The following is a 19,668-nucleotide window of genomic DNA, read 5'->3' as shown; positions in this document are numbered from 1 at the left end:
GCAAGAGGTTAAGTGGAAGCCCAAATTTGGTCTACAGTAAGAATTCAAGAGTCAGCGGGACTTGCCATTTGGGGGTTGGAGAAGCAGGGGGAAACAAGTGGAAAGTTGGGAAGTCAAGCCGTGAAAGGTACACAGAGGTGCAAAATATGTTGGGGGATCGAGAGCATCCACGATTGTAGAATAGAAAATTATGTAGAGCGAGAAGAGAACGGTTAAAGTAGAATCCAGCTAGACTAAAGTGTTTAGACCTTGGACATAGAGATATTGGAATCGTCCAAGAAAAACCAGAACGTCGATGGGAAGATGGAGGTCAGGATCACGGAAATAGAGGTTGAGAGAGCCGGGGGTTGATGAAGTAGAACAATTGGGCTAACATGTGGAACAAAGATGTATTCGAAAGAAGTGAAAACTGGGGGCGGTGTAACAAGGGGGCAGACAGGTTAGCATCAACGGGTTCCGTGACGTCCTGTACGTGTTGGACAAAGTATGGCTTCAGTCTATATAAAATGCATATATAATACCGATTTCGACTCCCATCCTGTGATGCAAGTGCATACCTATATACACTTTCAAAAGGTGGATAAACAGCCCATTTTACGGTTATTATGTAGCAACCACCTCATCCACTTTCGTTCTCTAACAAATTCAATCCGCACCCCTCCGTTTTCCAAAGCTGGGGCTCATCCACTCCTCGGAACACACCGGTCCAGTACGGCATGTGATGTACTTCGCCAGTCACATAAACGTGTTGCCCCGCCTCCATTCTATTTCTTTGCCCTGACGTCGCCCTTATATACATCGGCACTCAATTCTGGCACTCTTTCTATTCTAACCCCACCCCCATATTCCTTCTTTGCAGGTCCTCCCAGGCCCAACATCCCGCCCACCTACGTGGTAGCTTCCAAACTCCTACCCTACCGCGGTTGCTACCAAGACCTGCACTCACCCTCGGTAAACTTAGGCCTGGGCTCCTGCTTCGGCGCCATTTATACTGCCCGCTCCACCCCGGGCCGCCGCTCCCGGCCCCGCCACATCTAATCGCCGCGCGTTGCCAGCCGCCACCGCCTGCGAAACGTCATGGCGGAGCGACTTCTGCAGAAACAGAAAAGTACGCCTGCGCGAATGAGGCTTACAGTCGGTACACCCACTAGCGAAGTCTACGTAAGCATGGAGGAAGATCCCACCCAGCAGCAATACCATTGGAAAGGGATGCCTTCGTATACTTCATCCAATCCCGCCCACAACCTAGTACACCAGTTCCTCACCGAATCCGAAAATCTCTTCAGGGTGGCATAACGATTTGCTTCGTGTACACGTAGCTTCCGACACCGTAAAACTAGAAATACAATGCTTTAATGACGTGACTACAGTGTACACGCATTAATAAAGCCTAAACGGACACGTACAATCCTGAAAACGATGCCGGTCGGTTCAGTTTGAAGGGTTACTGCACTCCCTTATTTGTGCGCGTATTGGCATCGGCGGAAGTGATATAACAGGAAATTGCTTCACATTGAGTGACATCAGAGTGGCGTAGGCCCGGCCTATGTACCGGAGGATAAACTTTCAAAATACCTTCAAGTGGAGGATAAAAATCTATCAGCAAGAAGAAGAACAAGCGCGAAGTGGAGGAAGGGGCGTTAATGTGGATTGGGTAGTATATTATTTTTATGAGTTACATGAATTATGCTCTCACAGTGTGCTGGTAAGAGAACTCATTTTAAAAAGACGTTACCGGCACGTCACTCTTCCTAGTATTTAGTTGTGTGGTTGTGAAAAAGCCTTGCACTCAATTGTTGGTTACCCTGGGCTTAGGGTTCAAACCTTCACCGCCCTCAGCATCTCCGCTAGAGTCACTATCAAGTGCTAACCTTTACCTAGAGGTTTATTAGCTCCATCCAATATATAACATTGACAAGCGCTCAGTGTTTCCAGCCTTATGCCACACAACTACCTTTCCTATTAGGCCATATATTGAGTCTACTGATCCAATTGCCACAGTGTATAAGGAGCCATTGGTTATTTGGTTTACATCTTGGGCTAGGCAGATCCCTTTCCTAGTCACAGTGTGCACATATCAGATAGTATGTGGCTTCTTGATATGTGAAGCCATCCAAAGATTTCAAAGAGAACAGACGTTTCTGCTGTCAAGGTGTGTTACTGGGAAATGGTCAGGGAGAGCTATTTTGTGCAAAGCTCATAGCTCTCAACTCACACGCTTTTGGTGGGTGTCACCCACCTTGTAAAGGGCTGTATCACCCGCCAAGCCTCCTGCACGCCCATTCATTCCAATGGGCGACTCGCCCGCCAAAAACAAAATCTGGTGATTTCACCCGCCTTTGCAGCACAAATGGGTGAGAGCTATTAACGCTGCTACAAACTCACCCACTATGTCCTATTGTTAGTGAAAACTTCAGGAGGGCCTGGTATGGAATCATCAGTAATCATGGAGATAAGCGCGTGGAATTTAGCGGAAAGGTCAGATTGTACCAACTACCCCTATGCACTTGGGAACGCCTAGAAAGCAAAGATGCACCAATCGGAGAGAGAGAGGCCATTTAAAAATAAAGTATTTTTCCATCAGCAGGGTTCTAAATTTGCTCGGAGCGGTATCCAGTGAAAATGTAGCCTGCACAAATCTAGCCAGTGAGAAAGTTGTGGTGAAAATACCTCTGAGGTGAAAAAGTTGCCAAGCAAAAGTAGTCAAAAAATGTTGCTGAAAAAGCCATAAAATGTAGTGCTAAGAGGGTTAAGAAGGGTTTAGTGGGCTTGTGATTGCCTGGCTTAGGGTTAGGATAGGTGATGGGGTAACCTTCTTCTTTTTCTCGCTAGGATGACTCCAGAAATATGAAGCCTGGCAATTTCCATCTATTAAGATGATGTTCGCCAAAAAGAGCACCAATCAGCCATCAACCTCCACTAGACCTCATCCCACTTCCCAGTCTCCCGCACAAACTGAAGCAGGAACCTACACTGTTCATTCACGACCCCTCTTTTCCAACTGAACAGATGAGATCACCCCTGTACAACTACCCCAATGCCACTCATCCGGACTCTGAGTAATTCCTGCTGCACATCAAACTTCACACAATCCAACATATAATGAGGCACAGTCTCTGGGTACCCGCAAGCCTCACACGCCGCTGATGTAACTCTACCAATCAAGGGGGAGTGGCTTTGTGGCCATGTAGGAGGACGTGGGTCTGCCGTGTCCCCGGCAAAATCTTACAGAGATCCGTTTTTTTTTGACAAAATGCGCACATGGAGGAATAAAATTGCACGCACATGCCCATGAAGCAGGCAGGCACAAGTGGCGGAGACTGGAACCAACCCCGTGCAACGTCTAAGAGAGCTATTCACAGAATGCAGATGCAGGAGAACGGACCGAGCGATCCCAAGATGGCGGCGGAAGGGAATAAAGGGACCGGCCGATGAGAGCAGCGCCGGACCGGAGTGTATGCCCAAAGGAGCATGTTACCACAGTAAGCGGCACAAGTAAAACATTGCTGTACCCTCGGATGCAGAGACTAAGGCACTAAGACATTGTAGCCCCTATGCGTGATTGTGCGTGTTGTGGGACGGAAGCCTCGGATGTTACGAATTGGACTGCAGGGCACAGACAACATTTGCACTGGAATGCCCGAGACGAGAAGGGCTGTGCCCTGTGAGCCTGCGCTGCGCCGTGAAGGGCACTGGCCCCCCTTCAGAGAAGCACACCGTGAAGAAGACACACAGTAGCAAAATCACAGCTGCTAGAGGAAACTGATGCAGAGGCTGCCTGGCAGCTAGCCGCTAGCATGAGTTTCATTCCCTGGGGCATGGACGCCTGACACAGACGAGACAGCAGCTCAATTATAGATGGTGCGCTATTCAGGCACCATTGGAAAGCCAACGAGGACGGGCGGAATGGAATAAAAATATAAACAATGAAGCTGGAGCAGCCCGAGGGCACACAACAGAGTTGAGCCATATTGAAGGGGCCGCAGAGAAATACGAGGATCATGCAGCATGACTGAAATAAATCCCCGGGCCCTACGTGACATTCATGGGCACCGGCTCTGAGGATACGGTCAGCAGACACCCGTGTCGGAACACAAGACACTGCTTGGGTGCCAATACCCTGTTCCCATGTGGGGAGGGACTGGGAAACTGCCCCCAAAGAGAGCACCTACCAGACCCAGCAGTCATTAGCAGCAAGAAAACGAGGCGTCCACGTGACATGCTAGCCCCATAAAGGATGGGGGCACGCACAGTTAATGGGACCCCATAAGTGAAGGGGCCAGCCAACACAAACAGTTATACCAGGGTGCATCTGACACTAGATTTGCTGCCTGGCCCCCCAAAATGAAAGGCCCAGACACTGCACAAAGGAGTATGGCGCCCTATTCTAATATCAGTTCAAAATCGCCCAGTAGAATGCAGATAGCACCCCAGTAAAACAAGAAGCAAGACCTATAGACACTGGGAAACAGAAGGCCCTGGTAAACATATGTTGGCATAAACTACACACAAGATGGCAGTATGGGCATTACAGTCTTGGCCCGAACATCATGCCCTACACAAGCAGGATAATATAAACTTTCCCAAATCTCCCGCAAGGCTCCAATGACAAATAAACCATCCAGGTGCGAACCTCCATGAAACACTGCTAACTATAAAACAGACTTGAAGTACAGGAGGCTACAATCGCGATAGCCTGAACTAAGGCACATGATGACACCAAGATGGTGTGCAAACAGACCAAGACAAAAGGGAAACAACCCACACTGGAGGAATTCACAAGAACACCACTGAAACACGGAACACCGGAAGGGGCAAGGAGAAGACCCCCGACATACACTATCCCAGCACGCAAGGATCAGCAGATCCTGGAAGCAATTGCGGACCTGAAACTAACATGGGAAACTAAACTGGAGTCAGCCATGGTTGAACTGAAAGCGGCATTGGAACTTAGAGTTGGCGCAGTTCAGGAGGAGGTGAATCTACTCAGACAAGGAGCGATAGCAGAGCGCACAGGCGAACTTGAAAAAGAAGTGACCTCAAACACAGCTGCATGTGCGTCCCATACATCACTGAAACAACAGGTGAGCAACTTGGAAAATCGAGCGGAGGAAGCGGAAGGACGCACTCAGAGAAATAACATACGTATCGAGGGACTACCGGAAGTTGAAGAGGAACCAATCCCAACGGACTACGTCGAGACGATGTTGCTGCAAGAAAAAGGGGGAGGTGCGCTCACCCAAGGATTTGCAGTGGAAAGTGCACATAGAGCCCTAACAAGGAAGCCACTGCCTGGAGCCCCCCAAGACCAATAATTGCCAAAATCCTGAACTACCGAGATAGGGAGAAGATCTTGGAACACTTCAGGAAAGGCGGCATGGTACAAAGGGCATCCGCGAATATTACAGCATATCTGGATTACACACTCTTGGTGCAGAGACGACGAATGAACTATGGGACAGTGAAGAAAAGATTGTGAGAGGCGGGTTATAGATATATGCTGATGTATCCGGTGAAACTGAAAGTGTACCACAAAAACAGGGCCCTGTTCTTTGACACCCCTGAGGATGCGACAGAGTGGTTAGATGCCTAGAACTGCCCGATGGGAACAGACAACCAGAAAGAAGACAGATCGGATAAGTAAGACAGTGACTGCAGTAATCGAGGTGCTGTACAAACTGTGACACTGGGACTTGAATATAGGCTAGGGCGGTGCCAGCTGGGATTGACATGCTGTGGGTTGAATAAGCAGATGCAAACGAACATAGCGCAATAGTGCAAAATTGCGGGAGACGCAATGGACTCGCCCTTATACCCCTATATAGACAGTTTAGTTAGGTTATCGATAGTTCGGTAACTCCCTGCTGGGCTCCTAATATCGGCAACACCGAGAAAGGACCAAATGCGGGATAGCCTGAGATCCAGGGATGGAGCTGGGCAACAGTTGGGAATAGGAGGGGGTGGGGGAGGGGAGAGAGTTGGGAGGTGTGCAGTGATTGTAGTTAGGGAACGAGCCTATGTCCATGTGCCGCGGCGGAAGATACAAAAGACAAAGGAGGATAGTGGCGGGTTGGGGAATGGATGAACGATGGGAGACCTTAAGATAGCTACCTGGAATGTCAGGGGCCTAAACAGTTACTTGAAGAGAAATAAGGTTATGATGTACCTGAAACGACAGAAAATAGACATTGCCGTATTACAAGAAACTCATCTCACTAAGAAGAAACTAGAAGTGATAAGTAAAACATGGAAGGGAACCACCCTGGGGGCAACATATTCGGCATACGCAAGAGGGGTAATTGCCTGGGTGGCACCGGATGTCCCCTTTCAACTACTACAATCAGCGGTGGAACTGGACGGGAGGATGATAGCGGTACGGGGCCTGATAGAAAATAGAGAAATATGTATCATTAACACATACGCCCCGAACCAGGATACTGTGGCCTACTTTAAGACTCTATATAGTAAGATATGCCCCTATCTGGGAGGAGCGATCATATCGGGAGGCCACTTTAACTGCACGCTGGATCCCAAGGTAGACATGTCAGATGGAAAAATAAATAAACCCGCCCCGGCAGCCAAAATCTTTAAAACCCTGTTAAGAGATTTTAAACTAGAAGATACGTGGAGGCTACACCACCCACATGACAGACATTACTCACATTACTCAGCCCCTCATAACCTGTACACAAGGCTGGACTATTTGCTCGCCTCTATGGAGATAATAGAAGAGGTAGTGCAAATGGAATATAAAGCGAGAGTCCTCTCAGACCTTTAACCGCTGATCTTAACATGGCAGCATCAACCCCCCCAGAGCCAGAATTCCAACATGGCAACTGAGGGTCGAAGCACTGAAAGATACAGTGTTTAGAGAGGACCTGAGGGTAGAGATAAAAGAATATTTAGAGCATAATACTGGAAATGTGGAATTGGTTGGCACTCTATGGGAAGCATTCAAAGTGGTGGTAAGGGGATCAGCGATAGCAAAATCTAAAGGGCTGCAAGGATGCATATTACAGGGGTTGCAAAAGACAGAAGAGGAACTTGAGGCGGTCATGCGCAGAGGGAATGACACCCCGGAAGGGACAGATGCTATAAAAAAATGACGGCAAGTATGCGAAGAACACTGGGAGCGGCTAAGTAACTTAAACTATAAGAAATACATGGAGAGACAGCATGCTGGCAGGGACAAACCAGGGAGGCTGCTGGCATGGTTATATAAAAGCGAGATACCAAGACAGACGATCAGAGCAGTACATGGGGAGAAAGGCCAGATACTTGATACCCAGGAGGGAGTGAAGGAAGGGATCCTTGAGTTTTACAAATAATTGTATGAAGATACGGAGGGCGGTGAATGGGACAAGATAGTAGAAACACTACAGGACATTGGCCTGCCCAAACTGAGTGCTGAGGAGAGGGAGAGCTTAGACGCCCCAATTACGCTGGAGGAATTGCGGGCGGCAATCGAGGAATTGCCCACCTGCAAGGCCCCGGGGGCGGATGGACGCCCTAGTGAGTTTTATAAAACATATAAGACAGAGGTGCTTCCCTCGCTGTTGGCAATGCTAAATGAGGCTATCGAAACAGGAACGCTGCCAGAGTCCCTGCGAGAGGTGATAATTATCCCGATCCTCAAACCCCATAAACCAAGCATGGACCGCGGATCGTACAGACCGCTGTCCATGCTGAACCAGGATAGCAAGTTTCTTACAGCGGTGTTGGCGGGGAGATTGAGACAGGTTATAAGCAAATTTATACATCCTGATCAGACTGGATATGTCCCGCATAGAAGCATATCTGATAACCTTAGGAGACTTCACCAGGTCGTGGAACAGAAGGATGACGGGGGGGGCAGGAAGTTGCAATCGCTTCCTTAGACGCAGTGAAGGCCTTCGACTCGGTTAGATGGCCATGGCTGATTGCAGCCTTACAGGAATATGAAATAGGGCCCGAATATCTGAAATGGGTGAAACTATTATATAGCTCACCTTTGGCCAAAGTAAAGACGGGAGCTGTCATCTCAGACAGATGGAAACTTGGCAGAGGTACCAGACAGGGGTGCCCCTGGTCTCCGATGCTATATATTCTTGTACTAGAACCCCTAGCAATATACCTAAGACAACAATACGAAGAGGTGGGGATTTTCACCAGAGAAGGGCCACATCTAATATCACTGTATGCAGACGATATGTTGCTATATTTGAGATACCCGGAAGAAACCCTACAGTACATCCTAGAAGTTATGGAGCGATTCGCGTCGCTCTCAGGCATTGCAGTCAATCTTAAAAAGTCATGCATATTCCCCCTGGGGAGATACAAAGGGATCGCAAGAGAGCACCTACCCACTTTACAAATACCCTGGGAGACCAAAACCTTTAGATACCTGGGGATAGACATCTATCATGCTGTTGGGAATGAACACATACAAAAGACAGAAAAGGCAGTGGCAAGCATTGAGAACAGCATGACATTTTGGACTAAGCTCCCACTGGCCATGATGGGAAGTGTGGCTTTGCTGAAAATGGTAGTGTTACCGAGGCTGATACACTTTTTCAGGAACATACCATATTGGATACCTAAACGGTTTTTTGCTAGACTCCAAGGGATATGCACAGGCTTCATCTGGCGTAACACCAGGAACAGAGTAACCCTATGGAAACTACAGAACACATATGATAGTGGTGGTATAAAGCTCCCCAACTTCGAGATCTACCATTTGGCCAGCCAGCTACAATATGTGGCCAGGTGGCATTCGGAAGATGCAACAGCTGAGTCCAGACTGTTGAGGTCAGAATGTGCCCCATTTTTCCTAAAAGAATGGATATGGCTGCCCAAAACAGAACTAAAGAGGTGCTCAAAAATGCTGGAATTAGGATGGCGAAAGGCTTACCAGCTTATGCAGAGCCTGACCCCGTGCTCTCCGCAGGCACTGCTAGTGGCACTGACCAGGGGGGACGCTCAGTTGAGGAAGATGATACGCAAGCACTGGGAACCGGTGGGCATTGCAACATTGGGAGATATATGGCAGGATGGGAATATACTGGAATTTAACGCACTAGTAGAGGAAACAGGCCTACATTTAGGGCAATACATCACATACACCAGACTGCTCTGGCGGATGAAGGAAACGTGGTCTGAAATAGTGCTGGAAGACCAACCAGACACAGTCATATATACAATATACGACATCGCAGAGGGTGAGCATGAGGTCTCCCGGATCTATGAACTATTAATGACCAGAGTAGGAAAGGAAGTGACCCAGCGAAGACAAGAATGGGAAGAGTAGGTGGGGGTAAACATGAGTGATGGGCAGTGGGAAAGGGCTCAAAGGTACCATAAAAAGGTGTCTAGGAATGCGAGGTTGCAACAAATCCAGTTGTATGTAATGCAGAGAGCATATATGACCCCCCAGAGGGTATCCCGATTTAAGAACGCAGGAATACAAAGATGCCCCAAATGCAGAGAAGAGAATGCTGGGATGACACACCTAGTGGCTTCATTATCGGGATCCACCCAAGCAAGTTCAAGTGAGGATGACACCTCCCAAGACGTGGAAGGGGGAACATCTTTAGAGGATATGGCGGAATGCAGAATGGAATAGGCTCAATGGAATGGGCGTGGGTATGGGGTAGTTAGCATCTATGGCTAAATACGACACAAGCTATAGTAATTGTATAACAAATGCTGCCAAGTTTGATGTATGTTTGGATTGATTGTTGTTAAAAAGTTAATAAAAATGTTTTTAAAAAAAACTCTACCCATCAAACACTTCCATCCCGCCAACCCCGCATGACCCACCCTAAGGCGATTCAAAATAGTTTCCTCTCTTCGTGTCAACTCTACCCCCTCCTCAACCGCCCGAACCCGCACTTCCCTTCACACTGCATTGTGATGGGGTAAGAATAGGTGTTAGATTAAAGAAGTTATGGTGGAGTTATGTTAGATTAAGTGTCAGGGTTAGTGTTAGGGTAGGGGTTATTGTAAGGCTAGGACTAATAGAGTAATTGTATAGGTAAGTGTTAAAGAAAAGGATAGAGCGGTTGGAGAGGGCTGGTGATGTTGGTGTAGGATGATGGTTAGGGTAAAGTAAGCATTATGCCAAGTGGTAGAGCTGCAGTTAGAGTAAGGCTAATATTAGAGAAAGGGTTTGGATTAAGGAAAGGGTGATGAACTTTGTGGCAAGCTGGTGATAGGGTTGGATATAGGTTCACTGTTCATTTTCTATTTTGTATTGAGTAACATGCAAATAAAATGCTTTAGCGCTAAAGTCTTAGTGTTCTGTAGCAGTTCAGGGTGGAATAAGGGCTTTAATTGGAGTTAGTGTAAGGTTGTTTAGGAATGGAGTTGGCGTGATTGTGGAGGTTTTGTGAGATGTTTGTGTCATATTTAGGGTAAAACTATACAGCAAAAAATAGTTGCTGCTACTTGTTTGGTACTCCCAGTACTTAAATGATTGGTCGGGGGTATCAAAAAACTCTGATTCTGGACTTCACCTGATCCCAATCACATAAATATGTGTATGTACAGTGTCCAAAAACAAAACCAGAAACACACAAACTGACACTTGGTAAAATTATTGAATGATTATTTTTCTTAATGTCTTACATCCAAGCCACAATAGACCTCACAAAAATGTAAATACAGAAAAAAACTGCAGAACTTAATGTGATTTCTGCATCTAATGCTCAACAAATCTCTAATATAGATACATTTAAGACAAACAGTGTCACATTTTTCAGTTGATGGATAAACACACAAACTGCTAAATTGTCCCATTAGGGGCTGAAATTTCTTAAACTAAGTGAAACAAGCCCCACCTGATTGAAATAACACTAAAGAGAAGGATGTGAATTCCAAAGTGTGAAACAGAACCCCGTGTGCAGAGAAACTCTGTGACCTGAAAGGTAGTCATGTTTGATGAAAAAGAGAAGAAGAAAGAGTACAGTAAAAAAACGATTGCAGCAACCTTCCTTGAACTGATGAATTAATGAATACAGCTCAGAGGATCTGCACCCGTGTTGAAAATACACAGGGACTACAATTGTCTTATTTCTCAAACAGTGATTGAATTTCAGTACTTAGTGTTGCAAAAAGCTAGTTTGGAGGAGGATCAACTAAACCATTCTTTTTCCAGTCCTCCTTTATAAACATGCTACTAGCTCCCCAATTTGAATGGAAAAACTGTTTTATTTCTTTTATTCTTTTTTCACAAATTCATGGTTATTTAAAAAATGGTGTACGTTCACAGTTCTCAAAATAGTGATTGCAGTGTGGAAACAAAACCAAGTCAGTTGTTTCCAGACATACTGAAATTATAGTTCCTATATGTAGGAGTACATAACCGAAAGGTTTATGAACAATCAAAACTTTCCTTTGGTCTGCCTGAGTCTCAAACCAATTTGACCTTGGGTCTGCCAAAAACAATGTGCCCTCATTACCTTTACCATTAGCCTTAGGGTAACAGCATTGTATATTTGTGTATTTAAACAGATTTTTTGGCGACCTTATTACTGGCAACATTTTCACATTTTAGATTGCTTGTATTGAATGACTACAATTTTTAAATCAACATTTTATTGACTACATTTTCACATAGAAACCTGGGAGCTATTTAGCGCCAGCTTCTACCCTAGGAGAGCCTTGTTAGTTTAAAATTCACAGTAATCAAGTGCTACATTTGGCTCCCCAGACAAACTGGTGCCTTACAAACGTGAATATGTGACATTAACTTTAAGTGTTTGAGAATGAGTCTGACGCTGAGTCCAGTCTCGCCTACTTACTCTGCTGGATTGACTTGTAGATTGCTGCTTACTCGCCTCATTTGTTTGCTGTGGTTGTGACTTTAAGAACTTCCCAATTAATATTTAACTGCTGGCAAGCGTGCAGCGCCGGCGCGTGAGTCTGACGCTGAGTCACGTCTCGCCCCTGTCACGCCCGGGTTAGCTGGGGACTCCGGCCTAATCGCCTTCAAGATGCAAGTAGCGGAAAAACAACGGGACCGCATACTCGACAACAACAGCGCTAGCAAAATGTGCCCTTATTAGAATCGAGAATGGAATTGTAGGTGAGTGCATCGCCTCTACCAGCTTTGCTTATAGCTACTGACTTGCCGCCAAATGTATTATCAAATGCCGCCTTGGACGTGACTAATGCAGAACTTTTGGATAGCGATAACGTGTTCAATGTGGCCGAAACGATTGATTCTGGGTCTGTATTGAGGCTACAACCTTGTAAGGTTGTAAGGGGGCGAGAGAGGCATACTGAGAACCTGAATTTCTATCAGAGGCAGATGTAGGTGTCCCGATATTAGGGGCTGTTTTGCCTGCGTCAGCTACAGGCTCCAAGACTGTGGTTGCTCCTCCAGTCATTCACAATGCACACACCTTACATACCCCTCTTCCAACCCAAAGGGTGGATGGGATAGAGGGGATACAGGGTGGGGAGGTGAGTGAAAATGATCCTTCAGGCCTACTTGCTGCAAGACGACTCGTGAAGGATATTGCTGAAATTAAGATGCGTTTCAGTCAAAATACTTTTGGGATACCAGAATGCAAAAGGACCATTAGTACCAGCATGCCTCTACCCCAGCTACAAAAATAACTTTGCTCGTCTACTACATCTAGCGTGTTTGCTTCAACTGGCCTGACATCACAGTGGGAAGCAGGTTTCAATAAGGGACAGCTATCAGTAGCAGCTGGGATACAAATCCATAACAACGTCATGGCGGCCCTAACCATCTCACTAGCTCCATTTTTGAAGATGTACAAATCTATGACAATGTTAGAGATCAAGCCACATTATTGGCCATGATACCTTCAAAAAAGATGTTTCTGGAGTCCGTTAAAACAACAGTTCAAGCTAGGTTGGACAACAAAGCAGAGACATCAGCCAGGTGGCAGGCTAGGCTCTGCGACCTGGCGAGAGGCGACCTCTCGGATAAGGCAGCAATGATGGAAGCTCTTCTTGACTCAAGCAAATGGTTTAGAGGACATTTTAAAAACATAAGACATTCCAATTTATACCACGAAGGTTGATGGATATAAGCAGAATGGTGATCTTAATAACAAGCGGAATTCAGATGAGCAGGAGAACCCTGTTGAGTTGATAGCTTCCACTATGTATTCTAAACAGCCCGGCAGGATTGATGCTGGGCCAACCTTGGGAAAAACACAGAGAGACATCACTAAGGGTTCCAGGCAGTGGCCTGAGTTGAAATCTGTACCTGAAGCAATGATTGCAGAGGATCCCTCTAGTGGAGCTGTAGAGAAAGCTTCAAATGTGGTGACAAACGAGATATCTTCCCATCTAGGTAGGAAAGCGGGGAATGTGGGAACCTCTCTGCAGTGCAATGGTAAGGTGTTTCCTATCTTTGCAAAACAGGACAATAACCTCAATTCTCAAGGAGAATAGAGCCCTTAAACACCAAGAAAAAACTAAAAAACCTTCAAGCAAAGAAAAAAAAAATCTTATGGTTCTAGAGCCCTTTTACGGAACTTGTTGACTCCGCCCCCTCAGTCTAGACCGTCCCTGAATGATACAAGAGGTGGAAAGATCAAGGCACTGGCTACCCAAGTCTCCAAACCTAAGATGAATGAAGCAGATCAAGACTTCTGTGTACAAGTTATGGAGACGGGCATGCATACAAACGTATGTGGTTGGGAGGATACTGATACAGACATTAGGTGGGATTAACTTATCTTGCCATTCAGAGATGGAAGATGGTTCTTTTGAGAGGCCGCAGTCTCCTGATAAACAGATGGCCTCAAAGGGAATCATACCTGCCCCTCGTAACAACTCTAGTAATGAGGTGACTGCAAGCCATCAATTATATGACCTGTGCAGAGCTTGGAATTTATTTTATTTTATTTTTTATATTTGTATAGTGCACAAACAGCCCTTAGGCATCGAGGCGCTGTTACTTGTAAAGAGCTTGGTTACACGAGTAATACAGATACAGTTTTGACATATACATTTAAACATTATAGGCAGACAAAGTAAATTTGATGCAGGAGGTGGTAGCAGTATAGCATGGGTGTGGTAGTTGGCAATGATTAGGTGAAGGGAGAGGCAGGAGAAGCCGAGAGGGTGGACAGTATGTCCTGGGTTTTAGAGATGAAGTGAGAAGCCAAGGTCGTACAGAGGACCTGGCAAGGGACAGGAGAGTAAGAGACTGCGGCAGGATTGGCTAGCTCCTTGCAGATTTTAAAGAGTTCGGTCGAGTTGTTAGATGATGCAGAAACGCTGGTTTGGATGTGAGCTTTTAGGGAGGACGCAGTCTGTATTGCCTTTGGAGCAGGCCAGCACAAAGCGCTCGGACTACACCACAACAGTGAAACAAAGCACACAGCCTCGCCCAACAGCACATGGCAGCTACCAACTGACAAAACACCACTCAAGGAAAAGGTGTCAACCGCACTGAAGCTGCCAACACATTGTTGAGACAGTGTTAAGGAGAATTCTCATTTCTGTGCTAATTCCCTTCAACTCTAGAGACCCCCAGCTCTTTTGCTGGACTTTAGGTCTTTAATGTTAACCCTGGAGTGAGTGAGCACTTTTTCTCACTCTCTCGTGTGTCTTGATCTGATTTGGATTATGTGTTTCGTGTGTTTTTGGAGTCTGACAAAATCTACAAACTACTATTTGTATGGTAGGACCTTTCAGTGCAGTGTCACATAGAAATCCTTTAGATTTCTCTTAAGGTTTAAATACCCTCTCTTGTGTGAACTACTGTTCCCAAGAATAGTAAAGTGAAATTGACTTTACTTACCTTTTCTCTTTGTAGGTCCAACACACACCATCTTATGTGAAGTGCTGGGGGTTACTTAGTAGCCCCTTTTCCTACCCACTCATGTAACATTTTTTATGTTACCCTCACTACTTTAAATGCTGGTGGCAGTGGTTTAATTGTCCTACAATTGTGCTTTTCTACCGCAGGCTGAATCCCCAGCTGCAGCATAGGACCCATGGGTGACCATTTTGTCAAAATGGCCCGGTCTTCTTGTTTCGCCATTTTAGGTTTATGAAGTCTTTCTTGGGTTTTACTCAGCGCGCCAAACCAGGTTTGACCCTTTTGTTCATTTAGTCTTTGGCAGGATTCAATGCTGAGGCCCACCTCTGGCTCCAGTGTGTCTGGCAGGACAGGAAGTGAGGGAGGTTCCCGAAACTCCCCTGTCCTTTGTCTTTAGGAATGCCTGAATGCACCCAGTCCTGATTGGATGGCTGGCTGTCGTTGCAGGCAAGCCACCCTGCTGTTTGAGTGATAGCTAGGCTGTGCATGAATGGGAAAACCTGCTTAAAAAGCGAGGATTTTGGGACTGAAGACAGTCGACCACTGGGAAGAACATCACCTCACCTCCATTTCAAACTCTATCACAGAAGCACAACTCGATGGACTTGAAATACTAATTGTCCAATCAAGAACTAAAATTCACAGATAGAAAGAGATCGGTGGTGGTTGCAAACAGGGGTGAGGCTAATCCTAGGTTTACAAGAGCATCGAGACATGATCTTACTTCTGACCTGAGAGCCAGGAAATCGATGGAAATAAAGACGTCCTTTACCTCTGACTGCTATGAAATAAAGTCTGAAACTTTAATAAGAACGGAAAAGCGACTCATGGCAAGTTCGAAAAAGCTACCCTTGGAAAGAATGCTACCCATAGATGATTAAGTAATATTTAATCGGAGAAATATCTTACAACTACTGCATTGTGTGACTATGCTCAGACTAATCAGCTCTTATGATTTCCAAATTGTTGAATCTGTGAAAGTGTCGAGAACTGATTGGGTGATACTCAATGTCAAATCAGCCCTAGTAAAAGTCTGCTTGCTAGAAGCAAAATCTGTGTTGCTTCCCCTTGGTTACGAGCTAAAAGACTATCACCCGATGGGGGGCTCTTCGATAGAGGATGGAAAACACCAACAGAAACAGACACAGGAGGGCGTGCGTACATCTATTAGACCCCCTGAGATGAGGAAGGTTTTGGTTTCTCCAAGATCGTCGATGACTGACCAGGTCTCAAAAGCAACTACAAGACCTGAAGGGTATCTGGTAATAATGTCCCCATATATAATGTCACCAGGAAAAGCCATTGGCGACATTTTATATGGTGACATTTTTACATGAAACCTCCTGAAGGGGGTTGGTGCCCTTTAAAAGTTACTTTTGCTCAGGACCGTGAAAGTGTGAGGAATGTTGTTACAGAAAAATTTGCTGTCATAACCACTAAAGAGAAATATGATTGGTCATGGCTAACAGGAACACTAGAAGCCCCTAGCAATCACTAGGTTGAGGAAATGGAGGTCCAGAGCTGGGAACGCTAGTCTCCTGGAACACAAGAGGATTTGTGCATATGTTTAACAACTCAGACTTAAATCAGGACCTACATAACATATGCCTACAAGAGACTTGGCTACGATCATCACCAGCACGAGATGGTCACTCTGTGCACTTGAATCCAGCCCAAAATGGTCAGCATGGAAGACCTTATTCTGGCCTCTTGACCATGATAAAAAAAAAGGCCTGGGGTTTAAAGTGCTGGACTTTAGAAATCTGAACCCGAAAGTGGCACGCAAGTGGGCTGTTGGGCTGGAGAGACTGCGAGTGTTTCTTGCCTGGATTGAGGACGTTTGGATCTTTACCCTGACAAAGTCCGTTGTTTGGTTCTGTTTTCCTGGACCACGCCCCCTGGCCCAACGTGCATTTAGCCTCCCGTGCTAGCGCACCCGTGCGCGCACCCGGAAGTGGCACGCAAGTGGGCTGTTGGGCTGGAGAGACTGCGAGTGTTTCTTGCCTGGATTGAGGACGTTTGGATCTTTGCCCTGACAAGTGAGTCGGCAAGAGGAAGAACAGAAGGCTCTTTTTGCAGCGTAACACGCAGGCTACTCAGCGAAGTACTGCGAGCCAAGCGCTGGGACTTGGGGACTGCTCTGGGACTCTGGGTCTTGGGGACTTGGGGATCGGTGCTAAGGGAGTTGGGGAGTTGGGGACTCGTGTTGGTGACGGTGTGGTGCGTTAAAGACAGGCTGCTCCACTGATCTCTGATATTTCTATTTCTATTATTTTTCAGAGTTCGTTGTTTGTTTCTGTTTTCCTGGACCACGCCCCCTGGCCCAACGTGCATTTAGCCTCCCGTGCTAGCGCACCCAGGCGCGGAAGTGGCACGCAAGTGGGCTGTTGGGCTGTTTGAGTGCTTTGGGGGCGGAGGGGCTGTAGGCTGGAAATTTCTACACTGGGGTAAGTTGACTTCTCTGCCCCGATTATTTTCCATCCCTCTGCCCTGCTACTAAAACAAACTAATACAAACCAAGGGCACCATGTCTACAGTACTTCGTAACGGTAAAATCTGTGCACTAAAGACCCCAGCGCCCCCTACGACCTCACAAAAAAACTTGATAACGCAATGCGTGGGGACAGAGAAAGAGCCCATGGGGGAACCACACGAAACCCATGAAATATCCCCCTTGGAAGAGGGGATCAAAGTACAAAAACCTGTGGTCCCTATACTGGGTATAATTACTCAGGAAGAAAACTCTGGGGCAGCCATTGCGGAGGAGGATGAAAGGAAAAAAAGGGAAGCCATCAAGCAAGAGGTGAAAATTCCTATATGCACTCACAATTGCACACAAAATTGGGTGCACAATCTTCGGGGGAGGAAGACATATCCTTTGTGCCCGCTGGCTTGTCTTTTGACTCTCAAATTCCTATTCATTCGAGTTTCTTAAGTGTAAGAGAGTCAATAAATCAGAAACTCAATGAGGATTTTGACATCATGCTGAAGGATACAAACTTGGATGTATCTATGATGGGTCAAATAGTGAGGACAGAACTGGGTAAGCGCGCTAGGCTCTCAAGGGGTCCCGCTACACCTGTAAATGCCGCCTGCAATGGAATTGATCAGGTACATCTGTTCAATACGCTTCCCCAGTTGAGGACTCTAACACCCCGTAGAGTCTTTTCAGTAAATTGTTACGCTCACCTGGCTCCCACAGGGGCGTCGGTCGGACCCGGACAGCTGTGGTCTCCACCCACGTGATGCGTAGTGCAGCGATGACTGACTGGATCTGCCCTCCTAATCTTGTCTGCTTAACCCGTAGAAATATTCTCCTGCAAGTGGAGAGATGAATTTAGCCACTTGTTGATTCAAGTGATGGCACCCCCACAGTCCTCCCCAACTAATCACCTCCGAAATGCCCTCACAGCAATCTCACCTTATATTCATGAAAGATGAGCTCTCCATCCTGCGTGGATTTGCAGGGGCGCGTCGATTCCAGTTACTTCACTGGTTTGAAGGCTCGGGAGAGTTCCGGAGAGTATTGACTCTGAGGTTCCTGGTGAGGACCAGTAAGTATTAAGTTCATAGAGTTCAATATGTCCGATGTTCACTCTTGTTCCCCCCTTCCTTTCTTGTCTTACAGCTGGCTCGTGAAAAGATACTCTTGTGGCAGCTGGTGGCGCTCAGGTAAGAGTCTGTATTACCCGGCGTTGTCCGGTAAATGTTGCACAAGGACAACGTGTTGTTTTGTCTCTCTTTACAGATGTGGCACGTGAAAATATGGAGAGTCACAAAAGGATGCCTCCGGTGGTAAATCAGGTAATTCTATGGTGGTAAGAATTATATTTGTTGGTTCCCTCGGCTCACCTTGTGGTTTTCTTTTGTCTCCTAGGTGCCGAAGTTCAGCAAAGAAATGATGGAGGCAGCGCCGACCCGAAGGATGCTGTGAAGACTGGTGAGTATGGTGCGGCGCTGCAGCTGGAGGTGCGGCGCGTGCAGAAATGATGTTCTTTACAGGTCGGGAGACAAGATGGATCCAGAATCAGGTGTGGAATAGAAATAAGTTTGTTTTCTAACCTTGTCCCTTTCTTTCCTCTTTGTTTTAGGAGCTCCGGATTTGAGGCGGGCGTGGCAGAAGACTGGATGCAGGCTGCAGGCACAGTGAGTGTTACGCTGCTGGATGCAGAATAACGCAAAGCGTGTTGTTGCTGGTCGGGCATGGTTTAAATAGCCTCAAAAGTAGTCCCAGGTAAGAAGTCCCTAGAACCACACCCTGTAGAAAAATAGTCCATTTCAGGCTTCATGTTGGATTGGAGTCATTTGCAGCATGGTCTGGCTGAGGTAAGTAATGACTATGAGCCTGGCGCCTTAGGCGCCAGGACTGATTCAACTATGAGCCTGGCGCCTAAGGCGCCAGGACTGAACCCAGATAGCCCCTAGCCGGGGCTGCTGAGGTTTTACTAAATGTCTAGATGCCTGCTCCCGGGGCTGATGGGCTTGGTCCGAATGCCTGGGGGTAGGCATCATGACATAAATGCAAAATTCCCTCTACCCTCCGCTTCTATATTTACAAATTTACAAGAAGGGTGGAGCGAAGAACCAAAGACCACCAAGGGGATTCAGGGGGGACACCTTCCGTTGGAGGATTTGGCGAATTCTCCAGTGCCCTTGCATATTAATAACCCTCCAACTTCAGGGGTCTCTTTCACAAGCTCCCCAATAAATGACAATTATAAATTTGAGGAGTCACTTCCGGTGATTTCAAGGATTCTGAACCTTTTAGATAAAGGACATGAGCTAACACATTGGGAGATAAAAGACCTGAAAAGAATTGTTCTTGATACTCAAATAAAACTCAGCAAAGTGGAAGGCTTCCTCGTGGCTAGAGAGGAAGC

General features: G+C 46.5%; 1 protein-coding gene across 3 annotated transcripts in view; it reads right to left on the bottom strand.

Moving 5' to 3' along the window:
- MORF4L1 (mortality factor 4 like 1) overlaps positions 1-1,195 on the bottom strand; it is a 601,305-nt gene extending 600,110 nt beyond the window's left edge. For 2 of the 3 annotated variants that reach the window (XM_069624206.1, XM_069624207.1), the window contains exon 1: positions 947-1,150. In XM_069624206.1, coding sequence (XP_069480307.1) covers positions 947-986 — 40 coding nt within the window. In that variant the 5' untranslated portion in view covers positions 987-1,150. Of the gene's footprint in view, positions 1-946 lie in introns of all 3 variants that reach the window. The other variant, XM_069624205.1, reaches the window with a different exon arrangement.
- Between the last annotated feature and the right edge of the window lie 18,473 nt (positions 1,196-19,668).

This window comes from Ambystoma mexicanum, chromosome 11 (assembly GCF_040938575.1).
Source record: "Ambystoma mexicanum isolate Mex_15411 chromosome 11, UKY_AmexF1_1, whole genome shotgun sequence".
NCBI lineage: Eukaryota > Metazoa > Chordata > Amphibia > Caudata > Ambystomatidae > Ambystoma > Ambystoma mexicanum.
Note: the sequence above shows the minus strand (reverse complement) of the source record. Positions and strands in the feature narration are given on the sequence as shown.